Raw genomic sequence first — 16,600 nt, 5'->3', positions numbered from 1 at the left:
TGGCCTGGGACAAATAATTTAACCTTTGTTTTCTCATCTGTAAAAACTGGGATAATATATATTTACATAACTCACAAAGATGTTGGAGGACTGGATTAATTATTCTGTACAGTGTTTTGAGAGTATAAATCATATATAAGAACATTCAGTATTAGCAATAATTAACTATTAGTGTATAGCATTTTTATTTATGCCCACAAAGCAAGCTGTGCCTTCTCTGTGTTTGAAAGGGGTGTTTATTTTTACATTTTTACAGCTATATTCAATTAATTTATTACATATTTTTCTTTCTTAGCATACTCAGCAAAATATACTTAGTGGGCACAGTCAACAGACTTCTCTTACTAATCAGTCACAGAATACACTTTCAGCCCCCTTATATAACACAATGGTGATCTCCCAGCCAACAACAGGAAATGTTGTCCAGATTCCATCTAGTTTACCACAAAACAACAACCAGAGTGCTCCAGTAACTACTTTCACCCAGGACAGACAGATCAGGTAAATATAAAGGAGCAATATTCATTGAGATGATTTTGCTAGAACTTTCTGTGCTTTTGTAGTCACCAGGTCTTATGGAAAAGGAGACAAAAGTTAAACCAACAATTTCATGCCGTTTTACTTAGTGTAGGCTTGTGCATGTGCTGTAGTCTGAGAACCAAATCTGCAAAGAGATACTCCTGTAATTCCATTAAAACTCATGGTGTTGAGGCACTGGTGGAGGGGTGGGCCTTTGAGGGCAACATGTAGCCTGTTGCACTTGAATTTGGTTAGTTTGTAGTAAGCAAAGGAAAAATTGGTTTGTCTTGAATGACCCTGTCAGTGATAAACTGGCACTTACCTAATCAGATTGATATAGGAAAGTTCATTCAGTGTATCTGAAGCAGATTTTTCCCCCCAAAACTAAGCTGATAGGACCTTCTGATGTCTTTTTTCTTTAACAGATTTTCTCAAGGTCAGCAGCTTGTCACAAAATTAGTCACTGCCCCTGTAGCATGTGGAGCGGTGATGGTACCGAGCACTATGTTTATGGGACAGGTGGTGACCGCCTACCCCACTTTTGCTGCACAGCAGCAGCAGCCACAGACGTTATCAATAACGCAGCAGCAGCAACAGAGTCAGCAAGAGCAGCAACAGCAGCTCAGTATAGTTCAGCAGTCGGCTCCAGCTCAGCTGACGCAGCACCCGCAGCAGTTCTTACAGGTAATGCAGCACTGTTTAGAAATCTGTCAGATTGCACAGATAGTGACGTAAACAGGTTCAGCATATACTGCAAGTTTGATGACTGAGAATGTTATTTAAATAAGCAACCTTGTTAATCTCAGACAAGCCATATGCATGGGAGGAGGTTCTTTCATAGACCTTATTTAAAGTCTCTTGCAGTCTTTATTGTCAAGTTCACAAATAAGAACTGCACTTAAATAAGTCTGTTTCCCAGTCAATGGGCATTAGAGGACACTAGTAGTGGGACATGGAGAGAAACAATGGGGACAGGAAAAATTGTCACACTGGGTCCACCTCATCTCACCACAGACATGCTTGCATGATTCTAAGTAAAGGGGCAGGCATCTCTTTGTAAACCTCACACTTTCCCTCCAGTTACCATGGTAGCCCACAGTGCAACAAGGTGTGAGCTGACTTAGGAGGCAGTGTGCCAGCCTAAGTGTCTTTTCTCTGCTTCTGTGTAGCTGCAGGAGCACATGCTGCCTGGACCTCAGGGAGATACCAGTGGATGCCTGAGCAGCAATAGCCTTCTCATGAATAAGGAGAGAAGAAGCCACCATGGGGGAGAGAAGAGAATGGATCAGAAAGAAAACAGAGGGTGCAGGGAAGGAGGAACAGACTGAGAATAAAAAAAGCAAAAAAGAAAATACGTACTAAAAATAAGAGAAGTCAAAAAAAGACGGAAGAGGGGGGAAAGAGGAGGTAGACTGGACTAGAAGAAGGAGAGGCAGCAGTGACCTTGCTGAATTAGTGTACTGGAATGTGTCTCACAGGAAGGCCTAGGGAAGGGGGCAAAGGAGACGTGTCAGTTGCCAGTGCATTAGAGGGACAATCTGCTACAACAAAAACTTTGGGAACCACTGAATTAGAGACACAGTCAACCTATTTGGACCTGAAATTTTGCCGCCTTTTAAAGGAAGATAATCCCTTACAGCATCCCTAACTAGTTTTTGTATATATGTCTGGGCATTCTGTTAAAAGAATGTTAAAATTGCAAGTTAGATTCTTGAAATGTCAAAGTTAAAGTTGGCTACTCAGCCTTAACTGTATTCAAATCATTAGGGGTATGTGCTCTTATGAAGCCTTTAATTACAAGTGCTGTGTGTCTCTGCCTCTAACTATTGCCATAGTTCTCCTAGCCACTGACATCAAAAACAGAGATCCAATAGGTTGCTTTACAGTTAGTCAGATGCTGAAAATATTAATACTCTGTAGTTGGCTATTTTATTCTGAATGAATCTTCACTTTGTGCAATTGTAAGTGAAAGTAGTCGTGGTCTTATTGATGTTTAAGCTCATGTGGGAGTTTTAAAATGTAACCAGACCTGCATTTTCATAGTGGGGGCAATAATCCTCTTTTATTTATTTCTTCTTAGACATCCAGGCTACTTCATGGAAATCAATCAACTCAGCTTATTCTCTCTGCTGCTTTCCCACTACAACAAAGCACTTTTACTCAATCACACCACCAGCAGCATCAATCTCAACAGCAGCAGCAACTCTCACGACATAGAACTGACAACATGATTGATCCTTCCAAAGTTCAGCCACAGTAGGACAGGGATTCACTTCTTCTAGAAGCAAACAGCAGGGAGGAGCTGCTCCATAAACAGTTGCACTGATGATAGTAGAGGTAGAAGTCCAAAGGCTTTATAAAGTACAGTATTGAGGTCACGTCTAACTTCTGGGAATCTGTTTGCAGAAGAAACTACTACAAAATGTTGTGGAGGTACCTTAGATACAAACAGCAAAAAGATAATAGGGACATGGCCAACTTTTACAGTCTTTTAGTTGTCCCAATATCTGTGTTCTGAAGGATGTGCTACCACGTAGTAACTTGTCCAGATCAAGGCTCAAACCTCAATGAACTGAAAAGGGTACTAAAAATGTTGGTATCTTTAGCAGTCCTGTAAGTTTGTCAAATGTGACCATGGACACACAGTTGCTCACAATAATTCTACAAATACAGTCCAAAAGACATTTAATTTTTTTTTCAGATGATTATGGGACAAGTAAATATTTTCAAAATGTTGTGTGGAATCAGATTCTGTATTGTACAGATGTTGTAAAATAATGTGTATATGTCTGGATAAAAGGAGAGAGAGCAAAAATATTTTATATGATGCATGAAAATGTAATCTTGTTGTTTGTAGGTTTGAATGTTTCCCTAAATTCTCACACCATGCTCCAACTAATATTTTCCTCTGTTCTACTCTTTTGTTTACAACATGATGCATCATAATTTTCACCCTTAATGTGGGCACAAGTCTCTTGTTTGTGCTTTGTCTGCGATGTCACAGTTTGTTCAGTGAGGTATAGTGTGTTGGTTAGTGGATTTTTTGGAGTTAAATTATTGATGAAAACTGTTTGAACTGGTGGTCATGCATCAGGATTCAAGACATTCAGATTTCAGAAATATCATCCATTTAACAATTATTCATTGTTTTTTGATTGAAAAATAGGAATTTGCACTGCTTTTTTGTGAATGATTTGGAATTTTACTCCCCAAAGCTATCTTTTGAGATCATAGTTGGAAATATTTATGTAAAAGGTTTTTAAAAAACTACATGAAAGTAATTTTCAAGAATGTGTCAGTTATAGGAGTAATTTGCACAACAATATATTTACACTTAATAACATTTTAGGCACTTTTTAACCACCTTCTCTGTGGTGAGAATTGTAACCTTTTAAAATATGTTGGAATCTTTTTATTCTCCTTTAAAAATTAGATCTTTCTTTAGTCAGAACTGATTCAGGGTCATTTTAAAACAAAAAAAGAAGAAACCCATAGTGCCTTGATTTTAATTCAGGTGATAACATTGAACATCTTGAATAATGTTGTCTTGAATCTATTACAATTTCACAATTTTGAAGTCTTAGTACAATCTCAACAAAATGTGTTTCTACTTCAGAGCTATATCTTGCTTGTGTTCATATAACAAATATTTTAACAATCGTCTGAGTTGAGATCATGAGCATTTTTTAAAGGAGTGCTTCCCCCCTCAAACACTAAAATGGAAACAGGTATCTAATATTTACATGTATCTAATGATTTACCTGTAAAGTGTTCAGAGAGTAAGGAGTAGCGCTCCAAAACAGAAATTAGTCATTTTTGGGGGGAGGGGGGAATTAATCTGACACTTCTTAGTCAGCTCAGATCCAATTTTACTTTATTGATTGGAATTTAATGAAAAAATAAAGAGGGGATTAAGACTGCATGTTTAACACTCTGAGTATTGACTTAAAAGGGATACCACTAAACTAAGACTTCAGAAGGCAACCTCACTTTATAAAGATAATAAAAAGTTCCAACAGAAATGATTTCCTATTTTTAAATGTTCAGTAGATTTCTATGGTACTACTTCATACAAATCACATCTGCAGAGCAAAATGAGCTAATACCAAGATAGACTTGGTAGTTAAAAAAGAAAATTAATTAAAATTAGCACTGAGGAGGAAAAGTTTTTAGTCAAGAAGCTGAATTAAGTTAGAGTATTAGGGAGGAGCTATATGAATGTAACCAAATTGTGATGGAATATTAAATGTTAGGAACAGTTTGATTGTATTATTGGGTGACCAGCGCTGACGGAAAGGTAGTGCTAAGTTAGTGAACACTAGATGCAGTTACCTTTTGAGGCTTCTTCCTAAAATGAGCCTTGACCTTTCCCACTGTCATCTCCTCATTAGATTAGCCCCTTACCTCCAAGCCACAAAGCAACAGGTCAACAGTGGATCCTGGGAGAATCACAGTGGTAAAGGGAAGAGGGCATAAGAAGTAAAGAACCAAAGAGAACTGCTCCAGGAAGTCTCTTGCAACAAGGGGTAGGAACAGATACAAATTAAACAAATCCAGGAAATTTTCCATCTCTGTGCTCTTTAAAGGCATTTCTGTCATTCCCTGAACCAGTAGAATTGTCAGAAACATATTTTTTTTAAGTTTTAGAAAAGCAAAACTCCATTGACTTTTTTTTTTCCAAATTGCCTTGCTAATCCTGCCATACCATTCCACCTGTATCCAAAATTTAAGCTGCATTGACCAGAGGTCCATTCCATAAAGACTATTAGTGGGAAATAGACCTGTTAGATAAAGGTTTTAACCTAACTACAATAATAAAATAGCACTAAAGAAAATTGGGAGAGCTTTAATATTACTCTTAGAAATATAGTGTGGTGGTAAAACCAGCCAATAAACTGTAGCAGTTGCAGCTACAGTAAATGCAGAGCATAACCAGCAGACAGCTGAGAGAGTTTTATATATAAGCTTCATTCAAACCCTTTCTATCAACCAAAAAAATATTGTGGTGTGCTGTTGTAGGTCAGACAATAAAAAGACAGCCTAACTTAGGTATGGGAGGTTTTTATATAAACATAGATATTGGAAGAGGACTAAGAGGAAAAAACCTGCCTTTTGATCAAGAAGCCTTCCATAAGCTCAGAGGGGAAAGTCATCCAAAAATGAAGCTACACTTTACCTGCTAGCTGATAAAGAGAAGGGGAATTCTAAGAGACTGGAAAATGATTACATACATTTGAAAAGCTTCTGCCACAATTCCGGCAAATGTTTAAAAAAAGAACAGAAAAAGCACACAGTATTTCACTGACTCTAATTGGTGTAGATGCTCTGCTTCTCCTTCACTGACTATTAAAGGCTTTGTGTTCAAACAAGTTGCTCACTTCTGCTCCTATTAAAGTCAGTTGCAAAACTCCATTGACTTCTGTGGGAAGAAAATTGGGCCCCAGTCTCTCTCTCTTCTAATCAGCCTGCTGCTTCTGCCCAGCTTATTCGCTTGTGTGGCAGACCTGTTGTTTGTGACCTCCCAATAGATATCACAGCAGCGAATGCTATGATGTTTAATGTTACAGAATGACTCTGACAGGAGTGAGGAAGTTGGCTAAGAAGGAGAAAATATTGTATTATGGATAAATGCCTTGGTGACATACAGTTAAGTAAAATATCATGCTGTATTTTCTTAATAGAGTTTTGATGAGAAAATTAGTAAGTTTGCCTGAGTTGGGTGAGAACTCAAAGAAAAGCCTCAGAATTTCAGAGGGAAAAGAAATATAGCTATTTTTATATTATATTTAATATATGTTATATTTGTATATAAATATGAAAAGATTATAGTAAGAACTCTCCATATGCCTTCCATTTTATTTAAACGTTTACCTCCTGGTGCTGTGGCTCCAGTGTATCACCATCTTTGTAGGCATTATGCCTGCTGCCAACCAACATCAAAGTTAATGTTCCAATATCCTTACAACAGATAGGCCCCCGTTCAGCAGTATGCCTAACTTGAAGCATATAAGTTAGTCCAATTTAAGTGAATGCTGACATACTGTGCTGAATAGGGTCCTTAGTTCTCATTGCCCATGCTGGCAATTTTTCATGGGAAAAGGAGAAACCCTCGCCAGACTCAAGTAGCGCAGTTTAAAAAACGGGTTTTGGAATAATGATAAGCACTTTACTGAAAAGAACTATTTGGAAAACAGTTAATTATTTTAGGCAATGGAACGGTTCAAAAGTGGCCCAACGGAATCCGAATGTAGAAAACTGTCAAAAAGAGGCATTTCTGGAAAATGTTTCTAAATGTGGTGATCCTTTGAGGCTCTAAATGTGAGATTAAAAAGGCATCTAAAATTGGTTGATTTTGTTTTAATATGGCCTTGGGAAAGGCTAAATCTGCATAAATACTAGCTTCTTGTAGAGATTTCTTTTAAAGTTGCACAATTGCCTGTGAGACAGAAATGATCAGGAGGGTTATTGGCCTGTTCAGTAATTCTAAACGGCCCTTGGGATTATAATTTGCATTAAAATATGTGTAGAGGGTTTACAGATGTGGCCTTTAGTAGACTGTTGCAGTCCCCAATTCTAGAATAACTAGTATTCTTAGAGATAAAACCAGATGTAGTTCTGAGTGCATTTTAAATGTCATGGCATCATGCGATGTCAGCACATGCATGTTAGATTCGTGTCTCCCTTTGAAGTCATTCTTGAAACAAGATACTCATTGAGAAGGGCTGGGGAAATTATTATTTTTGGCTAAACGGGAGAAAAAGACCAGCATAGAACCGAATCTTCTTTTTTTACTCGTCCCCAGTGGAAAAAGTTAAAAACTATTTGAAACTAATTGGGATAAAGAATTTTGTATGCAATATATTTGATGTTGAGTGGCTCATAGTAAATGAGATAAACTTCGAGAGAGATTTTTAAATTAAATCTGGTTGTCCATTAGACCTTTTTTTTAATATCCTGATTTTAACACTACATTCCTTGTTTTTTTCTTTAATAAACAAGTAATTTACAAGCTCTGTTTGCTTCATGCTTTGTCATCTGCATGGGTTTGGCCAGCATGGTATGCTAAACTGTAACTACAAATAAAGAGGGAAAACAAAACACTGTGTATGAACAAAATACTGTATTGCCTGATATGGAGATCCCAGCTCTCAAGACTGACAGGTGCTGCTCTAACAGACAATCAAAATGAGTGACTATTTATGAAAGACTTTTGGGAATGGTCTTAAAGAAGTAACTGCTTTGGAAGCAGTTGAGTTTTTTAAATAAGGTAAAACTATTTATTTTAAAATATATCAATTGGATTGAATGTTGAGTTTTTAAGCAGTGTTGAATTCACAGTGTCTTGGGTTTTGGTTTGGTTTTGTACTTTCTAACTGGCATTAGATTTGTATATGTAGAAAACTAGTGCCACTGATACTGACGTCAGGAAATGTAGATACAGTTTCCTGGTGTTCATGTGACCATTACTAACTGTCCATTTTTTTAATTGAATAAATGTAACTCATTTGAAATTCTACTTCTTGTAGCTTCTAAGGTTCTGGTAACTTTTCTAATTTCACTTTTATACCCTACAGGGTTCCATAGTTAAAGATCTTTTAACATTTGAACAAATATACCAACGGCACTTCCTTTCTTCCATACCCCAACAAAGAACAGTGATATGGCAAATGAGGGTAGGGCTATATTTAAAATGTATATTGCACTTTTTCTTGCCTACTTTCTGTATCGCTTCATAAAATGATGGCCTGTCCTGAAGATTACAGAGATGTCCGTATTTCTTATATCTTGTGTTGTTTTCAACCCTTGTGTAAGGGATATAAGACAGATGGTAGTCTCTGTTTTAGTTAAAATAATCTAATGCTTTCAAAGAGTAGTATTACCTGTTCAGATTATACCCTTGGATATATCTGTGTATTCCTCATGATGTGTAGGTGTAACAGAAGGCAGAATTTGACCTCATTTATGTGTCTTCATTATTATCTTGACACTGATCAAGACAGTCTTGTTTGAACATGTACTCTTTGCACTAAAATGTTTTAATAATGAAGTGTAAAGATTTCATGCCTTCCTTACATCTGCATGGTGACGTAAATAGGAGTTCTGTATGCAGCACTGGGGCAGCGTATAACCCAATGTGGTGGTTTAACTAAACAGACTGGGCCAGATCCTGTTCTCATACTGAAATAACTCCATTGACTTCTGGTTGGCGTTGGTGGAGTTACCCTGGAATGTGGAATCGGATCTAAAAGTGTTCTCTGTAACTCAAGATAATGGGAATGTGACAAATGTGCCAAAAGGTTTGTTTTTGTTTTTAATTTCTGGACAAACTATGACATCACTTCATTGTCAGAATGTTGATCTTTTCATGTTAGGAGTGAGATTGTACTGGTGCAATCCCATTGCTGGCAATGAGTGCACTGAATCTATTTGTGTGAAGTTAATGTAGAATTAGCCATACAAAAAACAAATCTGCACCAGATGGTGGTGTCTTTTTATAAAAATACAATCAGTTTTCTTAAAACAGAACTTAGGAAATATCAGTGTATTTTCCCATATACTTATCACCCAGAAGAGCTGTAATTCAAACTGCTGGTATAACTGAAGCAGTGTTGTTCAATTACATTTCACTGTTGTGCAAGTTTGGGAACCAGCACCTTATTTAGACAAGACCGTAACTGTTGAATATTTGTAAAGATTAAAAATGGAAAGTCTAGTTAACTCAGCACTTTTTTCTGCCTCAAAGGGCTAGTGGAAAATATAAATGTTTAATTTTTGTAAATTTCCTATTGTTGACATGGAGTAGTAGTTGAAACATGAATGAATAATTTTTCACTCTTACTAGTGTGCTGTACAGAGCTAGGGATGCACTGTCCTTTCCATTACTGTCACTACTGCTTGGCTCTTGAAATGAATTGGATCATTCATAGTTAATTTGGGGGGAAATCATCCTAGTCAACTAGAAGAAACTAAAAAAAACTATGGTACATGCTAAGTACAGATAGGTGACATGTGAGTGAATAAAAAGCTGTTTTTCCTTCCCCAAGAACACTGCTGGTGTTGCAAATGCTGCCTACACTAGCCAACTTCATAGCTGTAATTCACCACTGATGGAACTATTCTGGTATTAGGGTATGTCTACACTTACCATGGATCTACACTGTGGCGATCATCCACCGGGGGTCAATTTAGCATGTCTAATGAAAACCCGCTAAATCGACCACAGATCGCTATCCCGTCAACTTCGGTACTGCACTGGAATTAGAAGCCTAAGGTAAGTTGATGGGAGAGTTTCTCCCATCAACCTAGCGCGATGTAGATCCCACAATAAGTCGACCTAAGCTACGTTGACTCCAGCTACTTTATTTACATAGCTGAGTTGTGTAATTTAGGTCGACTTAACCCCATAGAGTCGACCTGCCCTTTGTGTAGACCAAATAGTGACTTTAGCTTGTGAGACTTGGGGGCCATAGATGCCAAGAATGTGAATGACAGCACTGAACAGATTTAATTTCATTATTTAATTTCCCAGAACATGAACTGAGATTTTGGTTAGGATGAGACCCTGTATTAACGTGCGTAGAGTGAATGGCCCAAGCCACAAAGATCCAGTCTTGCACCTTTACTCATGTGATGTCAGCGGGGCAACTCATGAACAAGGTCTGCAGGATGGGACTATACTGGAACTTTGACAGAAGGGGCTTCAGCTGGATTGATTACTGACATGATCCAGAATCCAGGCCTGCAAAGTCTAGTATGAGCTGCATTTAGGAATAGACTGTGAGGTTAGGGTCACCAGATGTCCTGATTTTACAGGGGCTGTCCCAATTTTTGGATCTTTTTCTTATATAGGCTTCTATTACCCTCCACGCCCTGTCCCGATTTTTCACACTTGCTATCTGGTCACCCTATCTGAGGTTGATACTGGCTGGTTTTCAGGTATAATTGGAGGACAATTCAGCTTGTATAACACACCATTCTAACCTGTGTAGTCAACACTGACTCTTGACCACACAATTTACATCTAAATGTCATTAAGTAGTCATGCTTCACAACTTTGTAAGCCCATTAGCAGGATTTTTCTGGAATGTATCCAACACATTCACATTGCTCTCCTGATACTGTGTTTTATTAGTGTTGAAGATTGTACTTGTACTTTGTTTTTGCCCAGTTTCTATTGAAAACTTTGTACTGGCAACATAGCAAACCTGATGTTTAAAAGTCTGGTGTTAGCTTAATCTCCCCTTAGTATTCTTTAACATATAGAAAAATTAAATGAGACAAAGAATTTTGTTTTACCAAGTTATCTTTAATTATGCTGATCTTTGTACAGCTTTAAAAAGATAAGCAAACTTGTACAAATACTGTGTTCTTTTTCCCATTTGAAATACTATAACTGACGTCTCCAGAATTACATTTCATCCCAACAGAGCCAAGCAGTAGCCACTACCCCCTTGGCTGCCTTTTTTTGCTTCCATTATTAAAGCTTGGAAATAAAACATACCTCACGTTTTTTTCCATGTGACTTACATTTCAGCTTGGTTTTTGCCTGCACTGAAGCCTGAATACATTGTTCACCACCTCAGCATTGCACTATAGTTTTATGGACAAATTGGCTATTAAGTGAGCTGCTTAATCAGTGATGCAGCTTCACATTTGTTTACATTCACTTGGCCCCAACATCTACATCTGTTTCCTTCCCATGAAACAAGGAGGAGATCCTATTAACCATGTTACACAGAAATCTATCATTGATTATGTTCCTAAAGTAGCATTTATCTGCAAGACCCATGGGCCTTCTCCAGATAACTGCTTACAATATCAGTTCAATGAGGGTAGAGGACTACAGAACTCAAATTTAGGACTATGTATTCATATAGTACAAGCATCAGAGGGGTAGCCGTGTTAGTCTGGATCTGTAAAAGCAGCAAAGAATCCTGTGGCACCTTATAGACTAACTGACGTTTTGGAGCATGAGCTCTCGTGGGTGAATACCCACTTCGTCAGATGCATGCATCTGACGAAGTGGGTATTCACCCACGAGAGCTCATGCTCCAAAACGTCAGTTAGTCTATAAGGTGCCACAGGATTCTTTGCTGCTTTTATAGTACAAGCATCAGTTGGGAGCCAGGAAAAAATATGGCAAGCAGTGGGACAAGGCTAGAACAAGTAAAAGAAAACATCATTTGCTCTTTCCAGAAATGCTTTAGATGTCAGTTGCCAAAGCCAGAACACAACTTAATGTATATTACAGCCACTCATAGGGACCATCAGTGTTAATCAGGCTTTCTACAGAAGAGCTATTTAAGGTCACTGGAAAGGCTCAATGCAACCTTTACATGTTAATCAGTAGTAGGGCTCTGTGTTTGTCACCGAGGTTGCAGAAGTCACTGATTCCACACTGGCCGCTGCTGGAGCGGCTCTGCAGCCAGCCACTCAGGCAGCCCTGCAGCCAGCCTCTGGCAGTCCCGGGCACCTGGCCCTGGGGATCACCAGTCCTGGTGGTGGTGGGAGCTGCCACAGCTCGACAGCTCCTGGCAGCAGGGCCAGGAGGCCTCAGGAGCAGCTGGCCTTGGGGCTCCCACCCACACCCCCGCAGCTGGTGCTGTAGGCTACTCTCCCTGCCGCCTCCCAAGATTCAATCATGGGTATTTTTAGTAAATGTCATGGACAAGTCACAGGCTGTGATATTTTCTTTCTTGCCTGTGACCTGTCCATTTACTAAAAATACCTGTGATTAAATTGTAGCTTTAATCATTAGGGAAACAGATCAAAAGGTTAGCTGGAAACTGGCTAATTTGAGGGGGGGAGGGGGCGTGGTAACCATGGAGGGGCAGATGGAAGGCACAGGTCACCCTGAGAGCTCAGGCTTCGGAGGCTCTTGTTTTCAATAAGATATTCCATTTCTTATTACCCAATACTAGGAGCCTGGGTCATAAGAGGAACTGGACACTTTTGGATAAGGAGGAATACAACTGCCATTACTGAAACCTGCTGTGGTGATTTGTGTGATTGCAATGTTAAAAGCAGGAGTTATAACCAATTAGGAAGGAGAAAGTAGGTGACAGGTGTGGGGAAGGGAGACACCATTAGCTGATTTATATTTATTAATCACTCAGAACTGCAGGCTCTTAAAGGCCCAGAGACCAATGTGCTAACCCAGGAGAGTCAGAGAATCAGAAGAGTTGTACTTGGCTGAATTGTATGGAAAGAAAAATTGTGGTGTGGGGGCTTCAGTTGGGAGGCAGACAGTAAAATATGAGTTTCTAAAAAGTATACACAAGTTTATAACACAAGATACTGCAGCCAATGACAGGTAACGTTTGGACCTAATAGTGGATAAAGATGAATTAATCACTGTAAGTGGTGGTTCCCCAGTGATCTGCAACCTTTCTACACCCAAGAGCACTTCTTGAATTTAAGGGCAACCTAGGAGCTACCCTACTCCTTCCCTGAGACCTCCTCCTCCCCCTAGTCTGTCACTCACTTTAACCGGGCTGGGGCAGGGGTTTTTTTCAGGAGGGGGGCTCTGGGCAGGGGCTGCAGGTTGAGCCTGGGGCAGAGTATTGGGGTGCAGGAGGGGGTATGGGATGCTGCCTCTGGGGGTGGTCAGGGCTGGAGGTTAGCGCACCCCCCACCTCCGGCAGCTTCTCGTTAGCAGAGCAGTGGGGCTAATGTAGGCTTCGTGCCTGTACCTGTCCCACTCAGGCACATCGACACCTTCTCCCCATCATGAGCTGAGCCACACACCCCCATACCCCCCCACCCCGCCAGCCAGTAGCGCACTATGTGGCCATGCTGCTCGTGGACCTGGAGGCGAAGGGCACGTGGCACTGCCACACAGCTCCCATTGTCCACAGCTCCCTGTTCGTGGCAAATGGGAGCTGTGGGGGCAGTGCTTGCAGTCAGGAGCAGGGTGTAGACACCTAGGCCCCTCCTCCCCACCCAAATCTTCCCACAGGGGCATGCTGGCTGTTTCTGGGGGTGGCGGGGAGTCCCTAGGATCAATGGGTTGGTGACCAATGCCCTAGGGGCAGGGAGGACAATTCCAACCAGTAATGTAGATCCTTGGTGCTGCAACAGAGCTGAGGAAAACTATATGCACAATTAGTGGGAGGAAGCAATTGGGCAGAAAGATGAAAATGAAAACTGTGAATTTAAGAAGAGTTTATTAGATGTTTAAAAGCCACAATTGTAAAAGAAAACAGCTCAGGGAGTAAACACATCAATTAGAAATATTATTGTGTTCATAAACAGTGGGGGGCAGTAGCAACCAATATGTGTTATGAACTGACTCTTTTACCATACAGATTCTACATACCCTTCCTAATAAAGTGCCAGAGTCTTCACTGTAGCCTCAGTCAAGCATGGAGAAGGGCAAAACTCAGTTCTCAAACTTCATTGCACCGCAACCTCCTTCTGACCACTAAAATTACCGCACAGCCCCAGGAAGCAGGACCAAAGCCTGAGCCTCACCATCTGTTACCTTAGCCCCGCCACCCAGGGCTGAAGCTGAAGCCTGAGCCCCGCCACCCAGGGCACTGAGGCTTCAGCTTTGTCCCTGGGCCCCAACCAATCTAACACCAGTCCTGATTAAAATGGGGTTGTTGTCCACTTTGCCATCATGACCCTCAGTTTGAGAACTGCTGAGCTAGTGGCTCATATCCCATGGGACCGTTCAGCAGAGGTTTCAGGATGGAAGTAAAAACTATTCCCAGAGTGTATAGATAGTTGCTGGAGCAGTAGGTCTAGATCTGGACCTCCCACTTGAGTGCCATACCCACCACCTGAGCCACTCATTCATTTTTCCCTAACTCAGTGACTTTCTAATTATTTATCCCCAGTGCAGGTGGGTCTCCAAGAGGCTGGGTTAGAAACGGGTGAGACCCAGCCACTGCCACCTGTTCTGACTCTGGTGGGTCTTACAAGAAATGGCTTAAGTGCCTGGCTCAGGGTTGCAAGCAGAGATAGGTGCCTCCTTCCAGTCTGGACTGCAGAAGAGGGGTTGGTTGTAGGACACACACCTCTCATCACTGCCACTGTAACACCCCCCAGACCCTGGTCTTCGGTGGTTGGGATTGAAATGGACCTCTTGACCTTAGTGCATGAGCTAAAAGCCATATGGCTGTTTAGCTAGGACTGTAGAGCAGAGACCTTAAGCTCTAAGTGATCTCGAGGGGACAGAACACAACACCTAGGCAGCCTGTGGGTTACACCATGGCCAGCTCCAGTATCTCCCTGCTCAGCAGGCTTTTATGAATCCTATTTCTTCCCAGCCATATATGCACCTCATCAAGGCTTATATCCCAGTATTTTTTCATAGGTGTTTTGACATAGCTTTAATGTCTGAAGTCCCTTTATGAATCTAGCCCAAAGTGTGTTCTGTGCCTCCACACTGCAGCACTGTTCCACTATCCGGGTCAGATGAACCACATACTGCCACATCAACAGTGGCTCAGTTTTATACTACAGGTAAGCTACTCCCTAAGAGTTGTAGTGTTATGCAGTTTGAACAGCTGTAAAATGACAGTTTTGGGAAATGCAGTTGTATAGCTGTATGGGCCTCACTATATTAGAGAACGCAGGTGAGATTGTAACCACTTCTGTTGTAGATTGAAAGCTTGTCTCATCCACTTCGTCTCTCTAACGGGGGGAAGGTATTCCACCCTTGCATTCCTTTTGCATATTTCACCTGCTGCACAGTCCCAGCACAGTACATAGACCTAGCTTTACAGGGCAAATGAAAGCATAGACGTTACACTTGCATCAGCTCCCTCCAGTTCTTGTTCCTCACTGTATCAGAATGTTTTCCACCATGGAAAAGGGTCCATGCAGTGCTAAGCTTCAATTCCACAGCACATGGCTGCTTTTACCCCTGTTCTGCATGTCACACACTGGACAGCAGCTGGGGCTGAAAACCGAAAAGATAATTTAACCTGGGCATTTTTTGAAATGTGACTGTCTGCTTTACACATAGCTTAAAATACTCCCTCCCTTACCTCAGGTCTTCATTTCGGGTTTTGCACTGAGGCTTAAGAGTTTGGTGCAGTTATGAAATACAGGAAAAAAGGTCACAGCTGGTGGTATGGGTAGCGCTGTAGATGAGACTGGGTGGGTGGTCCTCTCCCATTGTGAATTAGCTCCAACTGAGCCACTGCCACTAGTCCTTAGTGTAGAGTACACTAAAGTCACCCAACTCATAAGTAGCTTGCTGCCCAAAGGTTCTCAGCCCTAATTTAGGCACTCAGGCTCACCCTCCATTGTATGAAGCCAGCTCTATACTACAGAATTACATCAGTATAACTACATTGCTCAATGGGTGGCAAAAATTCACACCCCAGTGACAGAGTCATACCAACCTAACCCCCACTGTAGGCAGCACTACATTCGTGGCAGAGCTTCTCCCATGGACACAATCCACCTCCCTAGAGGCAGTAGCTAACTACACTGACAGGAGAAGTGTCTTCACTACAGCAACACTGGTACAGCTATAGCACTGTACATGAAGGCAAGCCCTACGAAAGGGATTCTCAGAAGCCAGCCAGCTAAACAGGAGCAAAATGCAGAGCAAAGGGGCAGGCCTAGCTCCTCAAAGGTATTTAGGCACTTAGTTTAATGGAAGTTGCACCCCTAGGCACTTCACTGAGGGCCCAAAGGGAAATGTCACCTGCTGCTCTGGCTTTTCAGCCATGCACATTCTTCTCCTGCAATTAGCTGGAAAAATGAGATACGCTCCCTTATAGGCAACGGCCCATGAGGTAGGGCACTCACTTTAGCTGTGGGAGAGCTGGCTTCAAGCTCTTAACTCCTCTAAATTACTGACAATTCCCCCAATGGTAGCTCAGCTGTCTTTTTGTGCAGGGGCCCAAGCTCTAGGTATGGTCAGGTCATAGCTGTGGGACTGTTACTAGACCCTGGTGCGCATGTAGGCGAGGAAATACTTAGTTGAAAGTCACACTGGGACTCAGTTGTGGGCAGCCTCAGGACTTTAAATTTAAAGAGCCACCAGCTATTCAGATTCCCCATCTGTGATGCTGAAGTCACAACTAGAACCCTTCTGAAGTAGCAATAGGTCTTGATCTGG

The 16,600-nt window shown here is 41.1% G+C and overlaps 1 protein-coding gene across 3 annotated transcripts in view; it reads left to right on the top strand.

The window, feature by feature from the left end:
* Positions 1–8,035, top strand: part of CLOCK (clock circadian regulator) — a 142,346-nt gene extending 134,311 nt beyond the window's left edge. For all 3 annotated transcript variants that reach the window (XM_030563075.1, XM_030563074.1, XM_030563073.1), the window contains 3 exons: positions 296–501; positions 945–1,203; positions 2,600–8,035. In XM_030563075.1, coding sequence (XP_030418935.1) covers positions 296–501; positions 945–1,203; positions 2,600–2,779 — 645 coding nt within the window. In that variant the 3' untranslated portion in view covers positions 2,780–8,035. The remainder of the gene's footprint in view (positions 1–295; positions 502–944; positions 1,204–2,599) is intronic.
* Positions 8,036–16,600: the final 8,565 nt, after the last annotated feature.

This window comes from Gopherus evgoodei, chromosome 5 (genome assembly GCF_007399415.2).
Source record: "Gopherus evgoodei ecotype Sinaloan lineage chromosome 5, rGopEvg1_v1.p, whole genome shotgun sequence".
Classification (NCBI taxonomy): domain Eukaryota; kingdom Metazoa; phylum Chordata; order Testudines; family Testudinidae; genus Gopherus; species Gopherus evgoodei.
Note: the sequence above shows the minus strand (reverse complement) of the source record. Positions and strands in the feature narration are given on the sequence as shown.